Raw genomic sequence first — 24068 nt, 5'->3', positions numbered from 1 at the left:
GTCATAAAATGAGGGAGATGAGAGGAGAAGTGTAAAAGAAACCCCTAAAATAGAGATGGATAGTTTCTCAGTTTATGACGTCACGTGGTTGATTTTTGAGACACTTTGTCTAGTTACAAAAAACAAAACAGTGTTTTTAGTTAATTAAAAATGTTGCTAAATATGAACAACTTACCTTATTTATAAATCAATTCTCATTAGTTTTTTTCTACTTAAAAAAATCCTCCAGCAAATCAATAAAATAAGATAACAATGATTATTTTTGATCACAAATTAGTTAAATCAAGCAATATTTTAAAAATATTATAAAACACTCTTTAAATCACTTTGCCTGTCTTGGGTTTTTTTAAGTCTTAAAATTTAGTGTTTTAAAAAATTTAAGATTTAAAAGGGCATCTAAAATTAGATCTAGCAAGTTTATGTTTTTCTTTTTCACCCACAGAACCTCAAACACTAATGGCTTTCTCACAGCCAGAGGTGTGCATGAAACAAGAACCGTTGGAACTGATGCTCAGTTTACTGAGAATATGAAAGATGATGGTGAAATCCGAAAGGAAGCTATCAACTTGATGACAGGACCAATAAGTTCTAAGCAAAGCTGTAAGATAGAAACCTGGAATGTTAGAACAATGTATGAGTCAACTAAAACAGCCCAAGTAGTTAAAGAAATGACAAGTTACAATATTGGAATACTGGGGATTAGACCTTTTTATGAAAATACCCTTTTTCGAATTTCATTCTTCTGCTAACCTAAAAAGTTACTTTAGGGGCCTAAAAATACATGTACAAAATTTCAGCACTTTATCTCTACTTGCGACCTAGCGCCAGGCAGAACCCCGTAAAAGTGTCGAACTATGACGTCAGAAAAAAATAACAATTAACCAATGAGAAGCCAGTATTCACTGTAATTGACCAATGGTAAAATATATAGCGGTCTCTCATTGGTTAATTGTTAATTTTTTCTGACGTCATAGTCAGACACTTTTACTGGGTTCGCCAGGAACCCAGTATTAGTGTCGGACTGATTATGACGTAACAAAAAAAATTAGCCAATGAGAGGACATTATTGACCAATGGTAAAATTCATAGTAGCCTCTCATTGGCTAATTTTTTTTGTTACGTCATAATCAGTCCGACACTAATACCGGGTTCGTTCGCCAGGCATGTAAAAAACAGTTTAATGCATTTCACAATAGTTGCTTAAGAAGAATTTGCAAAATATTCTGGCCAAACAAAATATCAAACCTTGAGCTGTATGCAATAGTATTGAAGCAGAAGTGAAATATAAAAGACTAAGGTGGCTAGGACATGTGTTCAGAATGGAACAAAATGGGTTTCCAAAAAAGTGCTTAAAATGGAACCCCACCACTGGTAAACGTAAACAGGGACGACCAAAAATGACCTGGAGGCAAAGCACTGAAAAAGACCTAATTAATTTAAAATTAACATGGGAAGAAGCTGAGAAACTTGCCAAAGACAGGAATTCATGGAGGAACAAGGTGTCTGTATTCTCCGTCCTTCACAGTCAAAAGGAGAGATGCACCTGATGATGATGATGCTTAAGTAATTTGTAATGCATATTATTTAGGTTATTTAGGCTTGGGGTATGGTCGGACCTCCACGTGGTCCAAACCGGGAACATCTATCCGGATGGCTAACCGACCAGGAGGCCAGAGGAGACAAAACTGTAATGTACAGGGCAACCTGGAACCTGCAGCCGTCTTTTTTTGGCAACGGAGGGGGAGATCAGTAGCCGAGTTCTCTCTCTCCTTAAAAACATGTAGGCCAGACACTGTTAGTGCAAACGCACGAGCAGTAGGCAGTGTACTATCGGTACAGAAAGCTCCTTAGAAGAAGAAGAAGAAGAAGCAGCATATTATTTAGGGACTTGGAAATAATTCGTCTCCTATAGCGTGTCTTTGCTTTTAGCTAACAATTTTTAATAAGTCTTTTGAACTAAATCTATTTGTTAAATTATAATACCGTAGGTAACAAATGGCTTTTCACAGAAAAAAAACACACAAAGGATACAATGCAGAAATGTGATATTTAGTCTTTTTTTCTCTTAATTAATTGACACTATGACTCACTCTGTCGCCTATCTGTCAGTTTCTTTATTGTCCATGATTATTACCCTTAAATGTTTTTTTTATAATTTTTACAGAATTGTAACTTTTCTCTATTGTTTTCATTAAAACCATTTTAGGATCCTGGATTTGATTACAGTCCAATCAGAAAATGTGAAACAGTTTTAGCTCTCTCAGACTCCAGACAATTTGAACAAAGTAATTAGAACATTTTTAGTAGCGAAGATACTCTATAATTAAAAATGTCCGTCTGTCTGTATGTCTGTCCGTCCGTCTGAAATGTTTTGGGAAAACGTGATCTCCTCGGCTCCTTTTTTAGATAGACGACTCAAATTTTTAGGGATTGATTAAGTTTACAGTCTTCATATGTTTACCATGTTTTATTAAGATTCGTCAATAACTTAGGGTAGTAGATCGATTTCTTCATTTTATAATTTCATGATTTCGACTACTATTCAAGATAGACGGTTGAAATTTTTAGAGATTGAATAAATTTAAATTCTGCATACTTCTAAAAGTTTTATTGAGATTTACATATTGGTTAGGGTGCTAGTTCGGTTCCTTGATTTTTAAGTTTTAGTGATTTTCCAGACTATATTTAAGATATACAGCTGAAATAAATTTAGAGATTTAAAAAATTTACATTTTACAAAAATTTATTAAGATTTGTTTGCTTGTTTTGGTGCTAGATCGATTCCTAGATTTTCACATAATAAATATAAAAGGTTTCGCGATTTATTTTAATTTTATTTTGTATTACATGGCTCTATAGTTCATTCCTGATGTCCATTTTTGAGCTTTGCTTTTTTAAAATGTTGTCATCCTTGTTCTTCTCCTAGTTTATTGTCAATTTTCTCATTTATAAAAACTTTACATAAGACCTTACTTGGGATAGAAAGCAGCATAATTTATCTTCAAAGCGTGACAAATTTGAATTTCAATGTTAAAAAAACCCACAGTTATATAAAGATGCTAGGGGTAAAACAAATAGTTTTAATATTGTCATCCTTACATTTCCAGAAAAAGACTTCTAAAATTCAAAACACCAATTTCAGAAATAATACAATGTAAATTATTGAATTCACATAAATTTTAACTCTATATGTGTAAGTTTGCGCCTGTACTTAAATGGAGCTTACCGAAAATTTAATCTTAGAAGCTTTGCCGCTAAGTGAAACAAATTGTCAATTCAGTAAATGATTTATTTACAAAGATTTTATCAGTGTCAATAACTGCGGAAAATTCAGGGAGTAAGGGAGAAGACAATCGATCGAATATTCAATTTTTAGGAGTCTCAGACTTTGGGGACTGGCTTAAAGGGAATGTGCAAGAATTTAGCAGTTTCTGACTGAGTTTGGGGACTTGCGCATAAAATGCCGCTACTCGTTATGTATGTTTTGAATATTGCAGACGGGGATAAGGGAAGTGGGGGCATTGGAAATAAACACTCGTTGTGTTAGTTTGGAATGTAGCAGATGGGGAGAAGGGAGGTGGGGGCAAGGGAAATAAACAGAATAAAAAGGGGCAGTCATATTCTTGCTAGCAGCTGGCCGGGTCCAATAATCTTGTAATATAAAAAACACACCAAAAAAACCCAATATATTTAATCAAAAACAAGTTGTGATTTCACTTTACATGACGCTATGGAAATCTATTATTCAATTAACAATCCCTTTATAATTTCTTACAAATTTATTGGATTAAACTGGATTTCATGCCCTTTCTTTGATAACTCTTATATTGAATTAATTGCCTATTGTCCCCTCCCTTACTCCCTGGGAAAATTTATGAATGGAATTTATATGGAACATTTCATCATTATAATACAACAAATAAATCAATCTAAGAGCAAGTGAGTAACACTTGTTTCATATAGCGGAATAGACAATTTAAGCTTGGTGGTTTTAGACAACACAAAATGCAATTACACTTTGTTACACTACCTTTCAAAAGCTTTGAGTAAAAGAAAATTTTTTATATCAGTTTAGTTATCAATTTAAAAATAATTCAAATGCCTCCAGGAGCCAAAATTACAATTGTTAGCTACTACAACATATTAGATTAATATGAAAATGCTAAATATTCTCACGTATTCTCAACAAAACACAGATTAAATATGCAACATACATAAAACTTTTATTTTGAAGTTAGGGTTAAGTCACTAGGATTAAAGAAAGTGCTTTATTTTGAAGACAAGAAAGAAAACATCGCTGTGACAATATATGGTTTACTATTTTTGTAATATTTTTTTTTTAGTATTATTTTATTTATATTCTTTATAAAAATTTAGGGAATAGCCCCTTTCGCGACATCGCACCTTAAGGGGCGATTTGTCGCATTTTTAAAATGGCTTTTTAAATGTTATTTTAGGTTAGATGATTGCCCCACAGGGTTAGGTAATTGGCCCCGCAAGGTTAGAGCCCCCCACAGGGGCTAAAAATAGGAGAAAACCTACTGTGAAAAATACGAATAATCGCCCTTTAACATTTAAGGTGCGATGTCATGAAAGGGACTATACCCAAAAATTACAAGAGAAATACGATGCAAACGTACAAAATGAAGGTGTATTAACTTTTATTTTTATAGCTAGCCAGTGCTTTTAGTAAGTAGTAGATGTACAATTTTCCATAGAATTCAGATATGCAAACGTTTTTTTTTTGTAGACCTCTTATTTTTTAAGTAATTTAAGTTTTTTAAAAAAATTAAGTCTATTTTAAGGTACTAAAACGCAACAAAAAAGAAAGAAATGGCCATTATGAACAAAAATAGTAAAATCTTTAATTTGACACCTTACTTTTTAAATTCTATGAGGTAATTATTGAAAAAATCGATTTTTTTAAACCCACGAGAATAAAAACTTTGAACTTAATTATATCATTACACAGGCATAAAAATATACCTAAATATTACAAATCCATTGTAAGCAAAATTGAAAAAAAAGTAAAAAATGGCCTAACATATTATTTTGTACTGGCAACACTTTCATCATTCCCTCTTTACCACCTTCCCATTTTTATTCTCAAAACAACAAATAAGATGGTTGCCTGTATAATATAATATAATATTTTCATATTCTTCATCCCCTCTTTACCCCCTTCCTATTTTTATTCTCAAAACAACAAATAAGATGGTTGCCTGTATAATATAATATAATATTTTCATATTATTCCTTTTATTGTAGTTTATTTACTATTTTGTAAACTTTTTATTTCAATTTTGCTTAGAATGGATTTGTAATATTTTTCTCATTCTAAAAGTATATGCATAGAATAAGGAGGAATAGAAGTGAAAACCCTAAAAATTTCTGGGAAATTAGAAGGAATCTTTGACTTGCGCAGTAAATACAATAATGCTAAAGTAAAAATCACAATGACTAGTTGGACAAAATTAGAAAAATCATGTATAAATCAGCTGTTTAAAAACATACATAAGAGCGCAACCTAGTTTTATAATATAAATACTGAGACCAATATTTTTTGTAAATTTTTTACATAATTAAATTTTTTAATCCATTGCAATGCATTGTGAATAGGGAAGAGAAAGCTGGAAGCTTGGCTACATGGCTTTTAGTAAATTATTGCAAAAGGAATTTATTTTGAATTTTTTTTCTGAATAATTACTGAAATCATGTAATTTACTAACAGCCTTATAGCCGTTTTGGTCTTTCAAATGTTCCAATTTTACTTCAGGCTAGCTAAGCAGAATCTTCTACCTGGATTCTATTCTATACTTTATCTTCTTTGAGTATATAACGCTTATTTCTTATGCCTGGGTAATGATATAATTAAGTTTAAAGTTTTTATTCTCGTGGGTTTTAAAAAATCGATTTTTTCAATAATTACCTCACAGAATTCAAAAAGTAAAGTGTCAAATTAAAGAATTTACTTTTTTTGTTCATAATGACAATTTTCTTTCTTTTTTTTTTGTTGCATTTTAGTACCTTAAAATCGACTTAATTAAAAAAAACTTAAATTACCTAAAAATAAGATGTCTACAAAAAAAAAAACGATTGCATATCTGAATTCTATGGAAAATTTACATCTACTTCTTACTAAAAGCACCGGCTAGCTAAAAAAATAAAAGTTAATACACCTTCTTTGGAAACCATTGGAAAGGCCTTGACTCTTAATTGGGTCTTTAAGATCAGCTGATAGCTTAAAAATGTAACACAGCCAGGTGCTGGCAAAAGAATAGAAAACAAATTGCAAATTAATCTGAATTAGTATTTGAGACAGGAATGTCCAAACTTTTTATTTTGAGGGGGATAAAATGAGGGATTTTAAAGGGTGAGGTGTGTTATCTAATTTATTTTTTAGGAAGGTAAAATGAGAAGTTTTAATGTTTGAATGGATCATTATCAGGCACGTCTCTATATTTGACAATAAAGTCCAGAGAATATAGACACTATGTTCCTCCATGAAGTCCTGTCCTTGGCATGTGCTTTAACTTTTCCCAGTGTGAGTTCTAATTTAATTAGGTGCCTTGAGGTCGTTTTTGGTCATTCCTGTCTATGTTTACCAGTAGTAGGGTTCTATTTGAGCACATGTCCCCACCTTAGTCTTTTATATTTCACTTCTGCTTCGATACTATTGCACTAAGTCTTAGCATGTGAAATGCATTTAGTTGATTTGTTTCAGTTTACACAGTTCTCCAACATTCAGCTTCATAAAGTAGAACTGATTTCAGATTACTCTTGTATAGTCTGATTTTTGTTTTCAAAGTAAGTTTCCTTGATTTCCAAACATTATGTAGACTGTTGAAAGCAAACTTAGCCTTGTCAATCCTAGTTTTAACATCAGCTTTGAGCCATCTTCACTGCTGATAACACTTCCCAGTGGGTGAATTTGTTACTTTGTCACAATGTTCACTATTTTTATTGTAATATTTTGGTCAGGATTTGTAGGTTATTCATAATTTCAGTCTTCTTGACATTAAAAAAGACATTTGTTCTGCATATTTCACTAGTCTATCTGTATTAGCTTGTAGATGTTTAAAAGTTTCTGAAATCAGTGCCCGGTCATCAGCAAAGTCCACATCTATGTTTCCTAGTATCCCAAGCTGGACACCACGTTTTTTGTCCTCTGTGGTTTTGATCATCACCCAGTCAATGACTAATATAAATAGGTGATAAAATGCATCCCTGTCTTACTCCAGTGCATATTTTGAAGAAAACAGATGTCTTATTGTTTCCAACTGAAACACAGGCTTAGAAGTTGTCATGAAATTTTGTTTTTATAATTCTTACCTTTTCAGGTATACCATAATTTCTTAGTATTTTTCTGAGTATTTGTCTGTGTATGGAGTCAAAGGCCTTATAGAAATCCACAAAATTTACATAAAGTGTTTTGTTAACTTCAAAACATTGTTCAATAATTGTCCTAAGGGTGAAAATTTGGTCAACACAGCCTCTCCCAGCACGGAATCCAGCTTGTTAGTAGCGAAGCTACTCTATAATTTGAAATGTCCATCTGTACTTATGTCCGTCTGGAATGTTTTGGGGAAACGTGATTTTCTTGGCTCCTTTTCAAGATAGACGCCTAAAATTTTCAGGGATTGAATAAGTTTTTATTCTTTATATATTCACTAAGTTTCATTAAGATAGTTCAATTAATTGGGGTGCTAGATAGATTTCTAGATTTTTAGGTTTTCATGATTTTTTCGATTTTTATTCAAGATAGAAGTCTAAATTTTCATGGAATAAATCTATTCAAATTCTGCACAGTTCTATAAAGTTTGATTGAGATTTGTCTATAGGTTGGGGTGCTAGATCGATTCCTAGTTTTTAAAGCGTTCAAGGTTTTTTTCAACTCCTAGTCTAGATTGATGGCTGAAATTTTCAGGGATTGAATAAGTTTACTTTTTACATATTTCCACAAAGTTGTGGTGCTAGATCGATTCCTAGATTTCCACATTAAAAATCATGAAAGGTTTTGTGATTTTATTTTAATTTTATTTTGTATTACATGGCTTTATAGTTCATTCCTGATGTCCATTTTTGAGCTTTGCTACTTATGGATATTGTCATCCTTGTTCTTCTCTTAGTTTATTGTCAATTTTCTCATCAACAATAACTTTACATAAGACCTTATTTGGGAAAAAGCAGCATAATTCATCTTCAATTGTCACAATTTTTTAAAAATCTCCCTTATAAAGAAGGTTAATGATTAATTCTTTAGACCAGTCCGTTGGCATCTTTCCTGTCTCCAAATTTTACCAAAGAGACCACTTAAAGTCTTAGCAGAAAGATCCATATCTGCCTTAAGCATTTTGGCAGTTATCAAGTCTTGCCCAGGAGCTTTGTTATTGTTTAGACTATGTATAGCAGCTTTAACTTCTTAAAAAGTTGGTGGTAATATATCTATGTCTATTTCATGTCCTGGTTCTTCAGTTACTTCAGGTTAAGGTCTGTTCAACACTTCTTCAAAATGCAATTTCCACCTTTAAGCTACTTCTATGTTTTTGTAGTGAATATTTTACCATCTTTAGCATTGACCGTTTCACCACTTTTTTTGTTATAATTGCTACTTAATTGCTTGGTTATTTTATAAACTGATTTCATGTTGCCAAAGTCAGCTGCTCTCTGGGCTTTTTTAGCTAGATTGTCAATCTAATTTATCCTGGTTTTCCTTGTGCACTTTTTGACTTTTTTCTTTGTCTTTAGCAGAATATTCAGCTCTTCAATTGCTCATGTCAGCCTAATGGTGAGCATTATGAATTTTGCTTTTAAATTTCTTTCTTTCTCCTTTTTTTCTATGTTTTTTTAGAGATCCAGTCCTTTTTCTTTTTTTTCTTGTATCCTTGGAATCCTTACTAGTAGATTGAAAGTTTTTCTTAATTGTTATAAGTCCATGTGCTCTCAGTCTCGTCATTTTGGTCCTCTAAGACTTAAATTCTGATTCTGAGTTTTAAAGCAACTTCATTCTTTACCACAGGGTTCTTTAATCTTGAAGAATCATATTGTTTACCAATCTCATAACTCTTTTTATCATGAACAGTACGCTTCAGTTTTAAGTTAATCTTACTGACAACTATTTCATGACCACTAAATATGTCAGCTCTTCCATAACTCCTGCAGTCTTGCATTGACTTGACCCATTTTTTATTGATCATAATGTGGTCAATCATGTTTTTTGTTTGTCCATCAGGTGTTGTCCAGGTATATTTATGAATGTTTTTGTGTTAATATAATGTAACTTCTGCAACCATATCAGAATTCAAGAAGAAGTTCTCCATTTTCATTTCTTGTACCTATGCCAAAGTGTCCCCTTGAATTCTCCACTTTAGTTCTGTCAGTTCCTAATTAAGCATTCATATCTCCATGAACTAGACACATGTCATGTTTGGGTACTGAGTTTCTTGTTGATTGCAGTTGATCACAAAACTCTTGTTGTACTTCTTCATCTTTGTCATTTGTTGGGGCATAGCATTGAATAATGGTTAACTTGCAATGCCTTGATTGGAATCTAGCTTTAATTATTCTGTCTGTAAATACCCATACCCCATGTATGAGCTATAATGATTTTTTAAATTTTTTTAGTTGAATTCATATTTGCTATGTTTAAATACAGTTCATTTTCAGAAAATAAATAAATCTCATAAAACTGACAATAACCCATTCACTTATAATAAGGACAAAGATAATTTGCCACCCTACACAGTTATGAAATCTTGACCACAAAGAATTTTTTATCCAATCTTGACAAGTGAGGTATTTTTGGAAAGAGGAATATACATAGAAAACGCCTATGTAAATTGGAAAATCCGCAGAAATCATATTTGCAAGTTATTTGCAAAAATCTGCAAAGTTAATTTGCAAAATTAATTTCATGCTTTAAATGACAGATTTAGAAAAAAATCTTTTAATGAAATGTGTTTATCTATAAGTTTAGAACATAATTAAGGCAAAAAAATTTCTTTAGTGTTACTTTTTTTCACCTTATATAGAAAAAGCAGTTTCTCACATTTTATGATAAAAAAAGGTATAGGAACAAAAAATATGTTTTTTCTTGATGTAAACACAATAATTGGCATAAAATCTATCATCCTGAATGTAAAAATCAGATATAGAATCATTTTTAGAGCAAATATAGTGCAAAAGGTAACCAAGACATTTTTGCAAAGTATGAAAATCTAAAGAAAATAGTCATTTTTGCTTTTGATATACATATCAGATAAATGTATATAAAATTAGTGATCAAAAACTATAAAACATGTTATAAGTTTTTTAACACTGTCATTGATTAAATTGCACTTTAAGGTTTAAGAATTACCGAAGTAGTGCATAAAAACTCTTTTTATGAAGTAATTAAACAAAATAAATGCCAAAAAATCAACTACAAAATGGTCTACTGCATTATAAAAAATGCCTAATTGTTGATTTGAATTTATTTTGTTTAATAACTTAATAAAAAGAGTTTTTATGTGCAACTTTAGAAATGAGTAAACTTAAAAGTGCATTTTAATCAATGATAGGGTTGAAAAAAGTTATAACTTGTTTTATAGTTTTTGATCACTAATTTTATATACATTTATCTGATATGTATATTAAAAGCAAAAAGAACTATTTTCTTTAGATTTTCATACTTTGCAAAAATGTCTTGGTTACTTTTTGCACTATATTTGCTCTTAAAAAGATTCTATATCTGATTTTTACATTCAGGATGATAGATTTTATGCCAATTATTGTGTTTACATCAAGAAAAAACATATTTTTTGTTTCTTTACCTTTTTTTATCATAAATTGTGAGAAACTGCTTTTTTCATATATAAGGTGAAAAAAGTAACACTAAAGAAATTTTTTTTGCCTGAAGTATGTTCTAAACTTATAGATAAACACATTTCATAAAAAGATTTTTTTCTAAGCTGTCATTTAAGGCATTAAATTAATTTTGCAAATTAACATTGCAGATTTTTGCAAATAACTTGCAAATATGATTTCTGCGGATTTTCTAATTTACACAGGCGATTTCTATGTATAGTCCTCTTTCCAAAAATACCTCACTTGTCAAGATTGGATAAAAAAATCTTTGTGGTCGAGATTCCATAACTGTGCCTATTAAGAAAAATCATTTAGAAAAATCATTAAAAACAACATAAATTCAGTCCAAAAAAATAATAATATCTGCTATATATTTATTGCTAGATGTCATTAATTAATCTTCGCCCCATGAGTTAATGGAAAGTCAACCCTCCTTTAAGAATTTTTTTAGAGTTATATTTTCAAAAAAGTTATTCTTTGCCCAATTACTCTTTGGTAAAATTAAACCCAGGTTGTGCTCCGTATACACAAAAATTTCAATTCGTAAAAATTAAACCCAGGTTGTTCACCGTATACACAAAAATTGAAAACTCTCTGTAAATTTTATTTAATACCTATATGTGCGATAACTCTTAAAAGATGTAAATTTTTTAAAAATTACAAAAAGCTCAATAATGTTTTTTTTTGGGGGGGGAGGGAGTTCATAAGGGCTTCGCCCCATGGTGCAGTGGAGTTCCCCCAACCTAATTACTGGTTTTTGTTTACAAACAAAAATTTTAAAATTTAGAAACGTTTGTTGTTTAAATTTTTTTTGGGGGGGGGGGGTGTCCGACCCCCCTAGAAAATAGCTTAAAACCACCAGAGGACCTATAATCCCTGAAAAGTAGAGCCCGTTCGGTTCACAGTTACTGAGTTCTTAAGCTTCAGACGGACAGACGGATAGACATCATTCTACTTTGTTTTATAGATAGCTTTAATGATATTAATTATTTTTTCTGGAATGCCATAGTGTCGGCAGATTTTCCAGAGAGATTTCCTGTCTAAAGAATCAAATGTTTTTTAGTAGTTAATAAAGTTTACAAAAAGCTCCATTCCTTGGATTGCTCTATGATGATTCTTAGAGAGGTTATCTTATTAATAGTGGAACAGTTTGGTCTAAATTCAGCCTGATTAGGTCTTAGCTTTTTATTAACCTTCTTCTTTATTCTATTAAGAAGAATCTTACTAAGGATACGGCCAGGTATTGAAAGAAGCATTATCTCTCTGTAGTTTCCACATTGGGTCAAGTCTACTTTTTTGGTTAGTATTGAGATATGACCATTCTTCTAGTCCTCTGGGCATAACTCATCATTTCATATCTTAGTGATCAAAGGTAGGAATGCCTCAGCAGATGTATCTAGGTCTGCTAGGATGTTATTAGGTCCTGCGGCCTTGTTATTTTTCAAACTTTTAATGGCCTCTTTGATTTTCAATAGTTTTGGCGCTCGACAGTCAATTTCAAGTGCATCTGAGGGTGGAATCTCAGTTTCTTCCTCTGGAACTGGAAGATTTAGCAGTTCAGTGAAGTGCTCTGCCCATCTATTTAGAATATCTTCATCAGTTTTAAGAAGTGAACCATCCTTGTCACTGATGTGTGATCCTGATTTGTGTATCTTTCATTCTATTTTGATTAGCAGTATTTTCTGCTTGCATATCAAGGTTTTCCAAGTGTTCTTTTTTGTCAATTCTGACACTTCTTTGGATTTCCCTGCTGAGCATCTTATACAGGTCTTTTGTCTTACCTCTCTTTTTTGATCCATGAGATCAATGGATTTTTCAGTGATCCACGGCTTTTGGTTAGCCTTTTTGAAACTTTATTTTTTTTTGGCTAGTATCATTATAAACTTTTTTGATACCTTGCCAAATATCTTCAACTCCATTTTCCTCTTAAAGAGCCAACAATTCAAATCTGTTCTTTAGAGTAAGCCTAAACTCTTGTAGCTTTTCTGAGTTTTAAAGGGTTGTTAAATTATATTTCTTTCTGGGGTTAGGCTTTGAGTCCTGCTTTTTAAAACGATGTAAATTGGAAAAAATGATAATGAACAATATTATATTAAGGATCGAGAATAATTTTGAGAAATTGATAATGTTATTTTTTTCGTATTTATTTGAATCCGGTAGATAGGAACCGGTTCTCATTCATACGAAAAAACTATGTCTAGCATCCTATTATATCAAGCTTTCTACGAATATAAAAATGTACAATAACAAGATTAAAACCAGTTTTTTAGCCGGTGCCTTCGGCACCTCGGGGCTAAAAAAAAACTAGTTTTAATCTGATAATTGTACATTCTATATCCGCGAAAAGCCGTTTATAATACAATGCGAGAAATAACTATTAAATACTTTGCACAAATTTGGACAGAAATTGTCTCTTTCTTTTTCAATAAGCAACTGAAAGCACCAAGCAGCTGAATTTAAAAAGCAAATCTTAATATAATTCTAGCAAAAAGGTCTTTAAGAGGTGAAAAAGGTCGTTGTCTGTAATATTTATGTATATAAACCTAATAATCGAATAAACTAATTAGTTTGCATTTTTTGTTTAGAATATGATGCTTCTCAAATTGACAGACAACGCGCTGAAAACCAAAGAATTGAACAAAACTGTTTTAAAACTACTAAAAAAAGTTTGTTTGATCGCTTTAATTTGAAAACTGAACTTGATATGCATAAATCTCTACAGCAGGAAAAAAATGTTGTTCCTCTTAGGTAAACAATTAAATGATTAATGTTTAGAAAATTTTTATTAATTTTAAGCAATCTAGCCTCTTGTTACATGCAATGCTTTTAAAAATGTTTGTGTCTATATTGCATTTCTTTGATTAAACTCTTACTACCTTTTAACGTCTTTCTTTAAAGCTTAGAATTTGAACTATTTATCTTACAATATGTACCAAAGTGATGCCTTAGCAAAATAGAGTCACAATACTTGAAGTTTAAAAAAATTAAAAGGAGCATTAAGTCAAAATATTTAATTCGCCCTTGACAGGATTCTACAGTTTCCTTGATTTTAGTATAAGACACTTCACGCCACTAAGCTAAATTCTTTACCATTTTCTAGGCTTGCCTAGGGTCTCTTAAGTCTTACATTTTCTACATTAAGGGCTAAAAAAACATACTCTTGAGCTAGCCTAGAAATTCTTTTATTAGATTCTAATGCTTTTAGGCCTGTCAATCGACTAAGATCTCAGTCGTCATTATTGCATTGTTCTCGGTGTACTTCAGTTTTAAGTGTCAATTCAAGAACTACTTCACAAATGTCGCTGTTCTTGGACAAAAAAACACCAAGAGTAACTTCTTTGGTAAGTTTTTGTAACATTAAAATGTTTAGTAGATGCACTATTAGCTCTTAATAGACTGTTGGTTTTTATCAGTGTTAAAGTGACTTGATTTAACCAACTATGTGTCATTTGATTTTTAAAATTATGTCTTATTTTTTCTTTGTCTGAAGAGTTTTATATTAAATGTCAATTGCTACCTTTTGTACTGTAGACTGCATGCTTGTTAAAAATTTTTAATTTTAATATTACATATGAAAATAAGAATTGTGCAAAACTACACTTAAAGGAAGCGTGCAAGAAATATTACGCTTTAACTGCTAAAAGACTGCCACAAGAAGACCCAATACCCCAAATTTGAAGCCTTCAGCTTCTATAACAAAAAAGTTTTAGGCATTTTTAAATGACATTTTATGTACAATGAATATTTTGAAAGAATCTTAATGCTAATGTTAGAAATTTTGAAATTAAACTACGTGGCCTGTAAACAAAATTATAAGCTTATTTTTGCCATAAGTTTCGGTTGCCAGTAACTAATTATATTTTTACAATAAAAATACCTATTTTTATAGTCAAAATCATTAAAAAAATTAAGTTTACCTTGCGTTGTACCGAGTCAACTGTAGCCAATTAGAAGGCTGAATCAGCTAAGCAACTAATCACAGCTGAGCTTGTTTTAGTTTTTCCCTTTGTTTCCGCTATGATTTTCGTTCACAAATGCAATTTAAATCGAATTTTTTTCATAGATTTTGACTAAGATAAGGTTATAATTTTATGTCTAGGCAACATAATTTAATATTGTTTTTTCTTTTATGAGCATTGTAAATCTTTCAAAATTTTTATTGTACATGAAATTTTTTTAAAATGCCTAGAACTTTTTAGTTATTGAAGCTGACGGCTTTAAATTTGGGGTAAAGGGTCTACTTGTGGCAGTCTTTCAGTATTTAAAGCGTGGTATTTCTTGCAGGCGTCCTTTAACTGCTAAAAAAGAGATTGTTTCTAATGGCTTTACAATAGATAACCAAATCAGCTGCTTATTTTTGCTTATAAGCATATATGAACTAAAAGCTGTAAAAAACAAGAAAAACCCGACCTTTTTTCCTTGTATATTCCATACTTACAACTTTAGTGCCCTTCTTTTATGTGTATATCGCCTTCTTTTCTCTGTGTATCCTCTACGTTTGAAATACAACCTTGCCCTTTTATTCTTTGTATACTTCCTACCTTTCATAAACAACCTTGATTTTTCTTTCTATTGTATATCTTCTATCTAAATATATAACCCTGTTACTTTTCATCTTTTGTGCATTTCCTACTTTAATATAAAACCTTGATGCTAGCTATGTATATAGACGTGTATCTTATTAAACATGCACGTCTACCCTACCCACTAAAAATGTAGCTATTTTACCTTGTTCCACAACCTTGATAATTATTTTTCTAAAATATGGCTTACTCGAATGCATAGCTTTGATGCACTCAACCTGCATGTATATACTTATATGGGCGTGCAATTGACTAAAAGTTCATGCATACTCTACAAACTATATGTTTATGGATAATATCTATCCTATCTCGTTCTATAACCTTAATCCACATGTACCTGATATATTGCTTACCTTAATGCACTATATCCTACAAGATCCTTTAACCATGTTTTTGCTTTAATTCATAATTTCTACTTATATTAAGACCTTAAAATGATCTTTAACGCATTAGTTAATACCTAAGAACGACTAACCTGTTCATCCTTGGAGTGTATTAGAATAAATACACGTACCTTAGGCAAAAAGAGTAAGGATGCATGCTTTTTAAAACGCTTACTGTAAAAACACCTATTTTAAAAACACCTAATTTATAAATACCTAATTTAAAAATGCTTAAATGTCTAATTAAAAATATCTAATTTTAAAATGTCTTTTATTAAAAACGCCTAATTTAAAAATACCTAATTGGAGAATATCTAAACGCCTTATTTAAAAATACCTAATTTAAAAATATATTTTTTTTCATTAAGACTCTAATTAACAGGTTTTTGGCTATTTTTACCTTTATCACAGTTTCCTCCATTTCTTTTGTGTTAATAACATTTTATTTAAACAGATAGCAGGACAGATATCATTCTAATTTGTATTATAGACTAGCAGCTTTGCCTTTAGAGGCATCTAGGGGCCCTTTTTAGGAGGGGGAAGTTGAATTTCAAAACCCATTTTTTAAAATTTAGATTTTTTGGTGGGAAGGTGGGAAAAAAGGAGTATCACAATCTCCAAACCCATTTTTTATTTTAGTTTGTAAAAAGTAGAATTTTTTTTTTGTAGATGGTGGGAAATTTTGTTTACCCTTTCCCAAAATATTTACAAACATTACGAAGACCCATGAGAAGCTACCTTGTTGATAAGAACCCGTTCAAATAAGTTAGCAAGATTTTTTGCTACAAACAAACAAATAGACAGACAGACATCATTCTACTTTGTATTATAGATATGAAAAGATTTTGAGATATTAAGATATGCCTTAAATTAGGTATCTTTAAATTGAGCATTTAAAAAATTAGGTATTTAAAAAGATAGACATTTTTAATTAGGCTTTTATAAAGTTAAATATTTTTAAAATTAGGTGTTTTGTTACAATTTTGGAAATTTTAAATTAGGTATTTATAAATTAGGTGTTTTGTCACATTAGACATTTAAAAATTAGGCATTTTTATATTAGGTATTTTTAGGTGAGGTGTTTTGTCCCCACTCCTAATCTAATAATAGTTATTCCCTTGCATATTAACCATATCAATTTCTAAAAAAAACAATTAAAAATAATTTTTTTTATAGTTAAAACCCTTTTTGGCTCATTGATAGTGCTTAAAAGCAACTACAAAGTCTTTTCTTGTTTAATTTGTATTTCCTTCTGTTTTTGCAAAAATTGTGGGCAATAGTTACTTAAAGAATAAGATATTTTTATAAAAAGATCTAAAATAAAGTAATTCTATTTTTTTTAGGATGATATTACGTGTAAAATTTGTCTAATTGATTACGCAAGACCAGTTTTAATAAAATTAGATGACTGTGGATGCTTGTTTTGTAAAGAGGTAAATTTTTTATGTTTTTTTTAGTGGTTAATTTTAATAGTTTAAATAAAAGTACAATTAATTATTCCAATAATTAAAAATCCAAATTACAAAATTATTACCCAGTTGTGTGCTACATTACATCATAATTTTTTTTTGTCTAGTGCATGAATCAGTACATTACTATTGAGGTGATGGCAGGTGCTTATGATATAGCATGTCCAGATCAAGATTGTCCAGCACAGGCAAAAAATTAAATATTATACTTTTTTGTTGTTGTAATTTTATTGCTTAGTTTCCTTTTTTAATTATAAATTATTTTTTTTTATGACGCCATGTCATTTTTTTATGACTTTTCTGTGATTTTTTTTATGTGACAAGAAAAGTGTACTTTACACAAAAAAATGATCTTGAAAAATATTTTTATTTTATTTTTTTTAGGGTGTTCTTAATCAAAAACAGATGGAACTTTTAACAAATAAAGAGCTTATTGAAAAACACAAAACGTTTAGACTAAATACAGGTATATTACTTTTAGATAACAAAAACTATACAATTTACTGGTCTTCAGATAAAAAAAAAGCAGTTTTAAAAGATTTAAAAACATCTTTTTTCGATTTTAAAAAACGTTTTTCTCGTTTTTTTGCTATTAGAATATCTAAAACAATTAATTTAAAAGATTTTTTTTGACCGTTTGTTTTTTTTTTACGTCTGTTTTATCCAAACGCACATTGACTTTTTACAATAAAATAATTCAAACTTTATTTTTTTGACAACAAATTAAATAATTGCTCAATTTTTTTTTGTTCAAAGTTTTTTTTTAACCTAAAACAACAAATGCTTACAAAACATTTCTTTTTAAACTTAAAAATAATTTAAAAAGCCTGAAATAGTTTCTTTATTAGCTCAAGTAATCAGTTTTTTCCAATTTTTTTTTCAAGAACACTTTTTTATTTTAGGTCTCATAAGTGCTATGTTTTATTTTTATTTTTCTTTGATTGATTGATTAGCCATAGTCTCTTAGAGTTTGTACCTAAGTAGTCATGGAGTAGGCTGAGACACATTTTTATATAGCCATTAGGGCTATTAAGCTCCACGTTCAAATATATTATGACTTGACCCGCTATCTTATGAGAGCTACTCATTATTACCTCACCCTTGCCGAGTATGGCTGGTGTCCCAAATTAAGTCACCGTAATGAATGACACTTTCCGCAGAGGAGCTTGGGATAAGGGTAATACTAATATTATGTACTTGACTATTAAGTATCCAAACCTTTTTAAAAATTCCCTTCTTACACAACCAGGGGAAGTTGCGTGAATGTATTTAACCGAGAAATTCGAGTTGCCACATAGGTTTTAATCTTTAGGAATTCTTATTACGATTTATTCTTATAAAAAATGTTCTAATTATCTTAGCATTTTTTATTTTTTTTGTTTTAATACTTTTACATTTCGTTTGAATAAGATGTATTATTTTTTGTATGATTAAAATATTTAGATGCTGTTGTAAAATTCTGTTGATTAAAAAAAAAATATTTTACATTAAGTTTAATAAAGAAAGACTTTTTTATCTTTTCTGTTGTTTGGTCTGATTTTTGTTTTTTGAGCAAATTAGTTAATTGGTATTTAAAACTTTTTTCTACAAAAGACCTTTTTAAAGAAAGTTTACCCTTACAAAAGACCTTTTTTACAAAAAAAACCTACCTCTACAAAAGACCTATTTTAACAAAAAAAAACCCTACTTTTCAAAAGACCTACACCTACAAAATATTTACACTTACAAAAGAACTACGAATACAACAAACAACTGTGTGCTCTTTAAATAAATGTATGATGGTGTTTGTATCAGTCTATTAGATTAAAGAACATTTTCCGACATTTGCAGGCTATAAAAAAATATTTTAATAAAAGATTCAGATTCTTTTGTATTTTAAGCGAATTTTGATTAACCAAAAAATCATAGATTTTGAGGTCTTGATACATACTTTTTGGGCTCAAATGACTTGTATGAGAGCTAAAAAAATCAGGTAAAGTGTCTATGGAAGCAGAATTTTATGTTTAAGATTAAATCTGACATACCTTCTATGTTTAAATTAATTTTACTACATGATTTTTTGGCTTGAATATAATTTTCTTTAAAAAATAAGGGTCTGATTTTTTTTATTCTTAATTTATTCTTTTATAGCCTGCTTCTTGTCGGAAAATGTTCTTTGTTCTAATTGACTGCAACAAACAACATTTTACATATATAAAAAGATCACACAAACAAAAAATAGGATAACAACTTCATTACAGGAGTGACTAGACTAGTTTTAGCATGTATTTAGTAAAAAAAAAGTGAGCTTATACTTTGTCATTGCTGCATTAATCTCGGCCAACCTTGCTTTTTTTTCCAGGATTAAGATCGGTGTTTTCGGTTCCGATTTTTGTCTTCTAGAGTTCTTTTTTTTTATTTAAAAAATTTTTTTTTTTTAAATAAAAAGATTTCTTATAAAATTTAAAAAATTGATGTAAGATATTTTCTTCAAAAATTAAAAGAATTTTTTTCAGTTATTTTTGTATTTGTGTTTTTTTTTCATGACATTATAATTATGCAGCATTAGACCTTCTAGCATTAACGTTTTCTTAATGTTGGTCTTTTGTAGAGTTAATCTTTTTTAAGTGTAGGTCTTTTGTAGAGTTGTTCTTTTGTAGGTGTTGATCTTTTGTAGAGTTGATCTTTTGTAGTGTAGGTCTTTTGTAAAGTAGGTCTTGAAAAACAGTGCTAGGTCATCAGCAAAGTTTAGATCTTCAAGTTTTATCAAAAGTTGTTTTTTTTTTAAATTTTTGTGGCGCAAATGATTGTTAAATGACTTATTTAAAAAGAATAGGTAATTAAATATATCTGATATATGTCTAGTGCTTATTTTAAAAAAATTTTATCTCGTAATTTTTAACTGAAATACAGAATATGTCTGTCTATTCTTAAACCTTATAAAAAATGAACTAAATTTACATTTTGTTAAATTTAATAGTAATAGAGAGAAAAATACATGATACAGAGTTGACATGTGTTTTATACTTTAAAATTTTCCTTTCAACTTGCTTTACAATTAAAAACCTTAAAATCAACGCATTTATTAATGTGTAGGAGTACAAGTCATTTTTATCTGTAGGTAAAATTGTGGAAAAACCCTGGCTTGATATAAATACGGATAAGGAAACCAACATTCTATAAATGAGCTATATTGGAGACCAATTATAAGTTGTGAAAATAGACAACGTATACAAAAACTTCTTACAGTATACTTAAAAATTTTACACTCTTCCATGTCTGTCATCGTAGCTCATAGGTAGAGATGAGGTTTCATTTAGATAGTTTTTAGTTCTAAGTACCCAAATACCAAATTTAATTTTTACTGTCTGAAATAATAAGAAATAAAAAATTTTAAAATATTTTTTAACATTTACATTATACAGTCTTTTAAAATATCTAAATTTTTTTTAATTTGTTTTTGGTGTGACTTAAACTCGCATCCATTAAACCAAATATCAGTGATAAAACGAATTATTGTCTCACCTCCAAAGCTATAAAAAGGGAAGCGTGTTTTGTAGATTTGTTGTTTTAGTCTTACTGCAAATGCCAAAGTATATAAGATTGAAAAAAATATTGTTTCAGTTGTGGATCTCGAACCACTTTCCTTGACATTTAAAACCTGACACCTTAACCAAAAGAGCTATTTCAGCATGAAACATGTATATAAGTTTTACAGTCCTAGTTTAAAAGCCAATTTATATAAGATTAAAAAAAATATTGTTTTAGTGGTGGGTCTTGAACCACCATCCTTGACATCTGAAACCTGACGCCCTAACCAAAGGAGATATTTCAGCATGAAACATGTATATAAGTTTTACAGTCTTAGTTTAAATGTTAATGTATATAAGTTTTAAAAAAATATTGTTTCAGTGGTGGATCTTGAACCACCATCCTTGACATCTGAAACCTAACGCCTTAACCAAAGGAGCTATTTCAACATAAGACATAAATTTATGTTTTACAGTCACACTTTAAATGTCAAAGTATATAGGATTGAAAAAATATTGTTTTAGTGGTTAAACAACCTTCCTTGACATCTAAAACCCGATGTCTTTACCAAAAGCGCTATTTCAGCATAAAACATATTTATGGTTTACAGTCTTACTTTAAAGAAAGCCTGCAACAAATATTACACTTTAACTGCTTTAACTATAAGCAATAAGCTATAATAACCAAAAAAGCTATTTCAGCATGAAACATGTATTTATGGTTTACAGTCTTACTTTAAATGCAAATGTATATAAGATTTTAAAAAAATATTAAAAAAATATTGTTTCAAAAGCGCTATTTCAGCATAAAACATGTATTTATGGTTTACAGTCTTACTTTAAAGAAAGCCTGCAAGAAATATCACACTTTAACTGCTAAAAGACTGCCACAAGTAAACCAAATACCCCAAATTTGAAGTTTTTAGCTTCTATAACAAGAAAGTTTTAAGCATTTTAAAATGACATTTTGAAAGAATTGCAATGCTCATGTTGAAAACTTTGAAATTTTACTACGTGGCCTAGAAACAAAATTATAAGCTTATTTTTGTCATAAATTTAGGTTTCCAGTAACTAATTATATTTTTATAATAAAAATACCCATTGTTTTAGTCAAAAGTATTAAAAAAAATTAAGTTAAACTTGCGTTGTATTGAGTGTACTGTAGTCAATTAGTTGTTTCCGCTATGATTTTCGTTTAAAATGCAATTTAAATCGAATTTTTTTCATAGATTTTGACTATGAAATGTGGTATTTTTATTGTAAAAATGTAATCAGTTACCGGCAATCTAAGTTTCTGACAAAGATAAGGTTATAATTTTGTGTCTAGGCGACGTAATTTAATATTGTTTTTTCTTTTATGAGCATTGAAAATCTTTCAAATATTTTATTGTACATAAAATGCTATTTTGAAATGCCTAAAACTTTTTTGTTATTGAAGCTTAAGGCTTTAAATTCGGGGTATTAGGTCTACTTGTGGCAGTCTTTCAGCAGTAAAAGCGCGGTATTTCTTGCAGGCGTCCTTTAAATGCCTATAAGATTTTTAAAAAAGTTAAATTTTTAAAATTAAAAAATATTGTTTCAGTGGTGGGTCTTGAACCACCAACTTTGATATCTGAAACTTAATGCCTTAACCAAAAGAGCTATTTCAGCATAAAACATAAATATTAGGTTCATATTAGAATTAGACAAAGATGGAATATGCAACAGATAAAATTAACCTTTAAAACATCTCTGACCGAAAAAGAATTTTTAAAAATTGAGTTTTAGAACGTATATACTAAAAAATATATTTAATTACTTATCAATATGCAAAGACGACACTTAAAATTTTTTTGAATCAGAACTAGGTTCCTAGCCTTAGAAATCACTAAAAAAACACATTTTTAAAGGTTTTTTGAGAATTGTTCAATTTGAAGGGGTTTTTTAGATTTTTTTTAGGCTAGGAATAATATTTTTCGAAACAGTCAAAAGTTCCTGATTCAAATTCTTAATGCCTTTCCCGAGAGCACCATAAAGCCATAGTTCTGATTCAATAAATTTTTCACTCCCATTTACAAATAGCTATACAATTGAATGTCTAGTCGTCAGCGGTTTTAAGATAAATTTTTAATCATTTAGAGGTGTATTATACTCATTTGCAGACCCCCGCTTTGTCCTCAGAAAAAAAATGTCTAAAATCGACCCATCCTAATAAATATATGTTTTACAGTCAGAGTCCCATTTGAAATGGTAAAGTATATAACATTGAACAAAATAATGTTTCAGTGGTTGGTCTTTAACCATCCTTCTTGACATCTAAAACCCGATGTCTTAACTAAAAAAGCTATTTCAGCATAAAACATGTATTTATGGTCTTACTTTAAATGCCAATGTATTAAAATTTTTAAAAAATATTTAAAAATATATAAAATTAAAAATATTGTTTCATCAGTGTGTCTTGAACCACCTTCCTTGACATCTGACACCTGACGCTTTAACTAAAAGAGCAATTTTAGTGTGTTCAACAGTCTTCTTTTAAATGTCAAAACAAAATATTGTTTCTTATTGGGTCTTGAACCACCTCAAATGAAACTTGATATCTGAAACCTGACGCCTTAATTAAAAGAGCCATTTAAGCATAAGACATATATATACTTTTAACAGTCTCACTTTAAATGCCCTCACCTTTCTTTTCCTTCTCTGCATTAACACAGCATTCTTTTTAAAAAAACCTGTCTCTGTTTATGTTACAACATGTTGTAATGAACAAAACATGTTTTCCAAAAAGTATTTGATGTTGTCTTTTTCAAAAAAAAGTCAAAAAAAGTGTATGAATTAAAATTTCAGTTTGTAAAGATAAATTTTGAATTGGCGTTTAATCCATGCTAATACATTATAATGATTATAAAAAACGTAAAACCAATTTAGGCAAGTATTTTCCAAGAAAATTATCTTTTTTTAAATTTTTTTCTATATTTTCTAAAATAAAAATTGTTCTATAAGATCATAATAGGTAACTAGCCAATAGCGAGATAGTTATATCGAGCCAATTCTAGTATGTTTAATAAAAGGTATAGAAAATATTACGAATCTTAAACGGAAACCATGATTTTACATCAATTTCTTTTTAATTTTAAGGGTTTTGCTTTAATGGATGTTGTCATCTTTATTTTATAAAATTAAACAATATATTTTTTTTATAGTTTAAAGTTTAAGTTTAAAGAAAAAAATTAAGGTATTAATCTTGTTTTAACTATGCAATTTGTTTGTTTTAGAACAAAATTAGTATTACCTCTTCAA

The 24068-nt window shown here is 29.7% G+C and overlaps 1 protein-coding gene across 1 annotated transcript in view; it reads left to right on the top strand.

Annotated features, from left to right (window-relative positions):
• LOC145322272 (uncharacterized) overlaps positions 1–24068 on the top strand; it is a 74217-nt gene that overhangs the window by 46075 nt on the left and 4074 nt on the right. The window contains exons 11-16 of the mRNA XM_080164151.1: positions 2207–2285; positions 13431–13593; positions 14051–14186; positions 17155–17244; positions 17388–17468; positions 17665–17746. Coding sequence (XP_080020277.1) covers positions 2207–2285; positions 13431–13593; positions 14051–14186; positions 17155–17244; positions 17388–17468; positions 17665–17746 — 631 coding nt within the window. The remainder of the gene's footprint in view (positions 1–2206; positions 2286–13430; positions 13594–14050; positions 14187–17154; positions 17245–17387; positions 17469–17664; positions 17747–24068) is intronic.

The sequence above is a fragment of the Acartia tonsa genome, chromosome 6, assembly GCF_053477335.1.
Source record: "Acartia tonsa isolate MP-2025a chromosome 6, ASM5347733v1, whole genome shotgun sequence".
Taxonomy (NCBI): domain Eukaryota; kingdom Metazoa; phylum Arthropoda; class Copepoda; order Calanoida; family Acartiidae; genus Acartia; species Acartia tonsa.
Note: the sequence above shows the minus strand (reverse complement) of the source record. Positions and strands in the feature narration are given on the sequence as shown.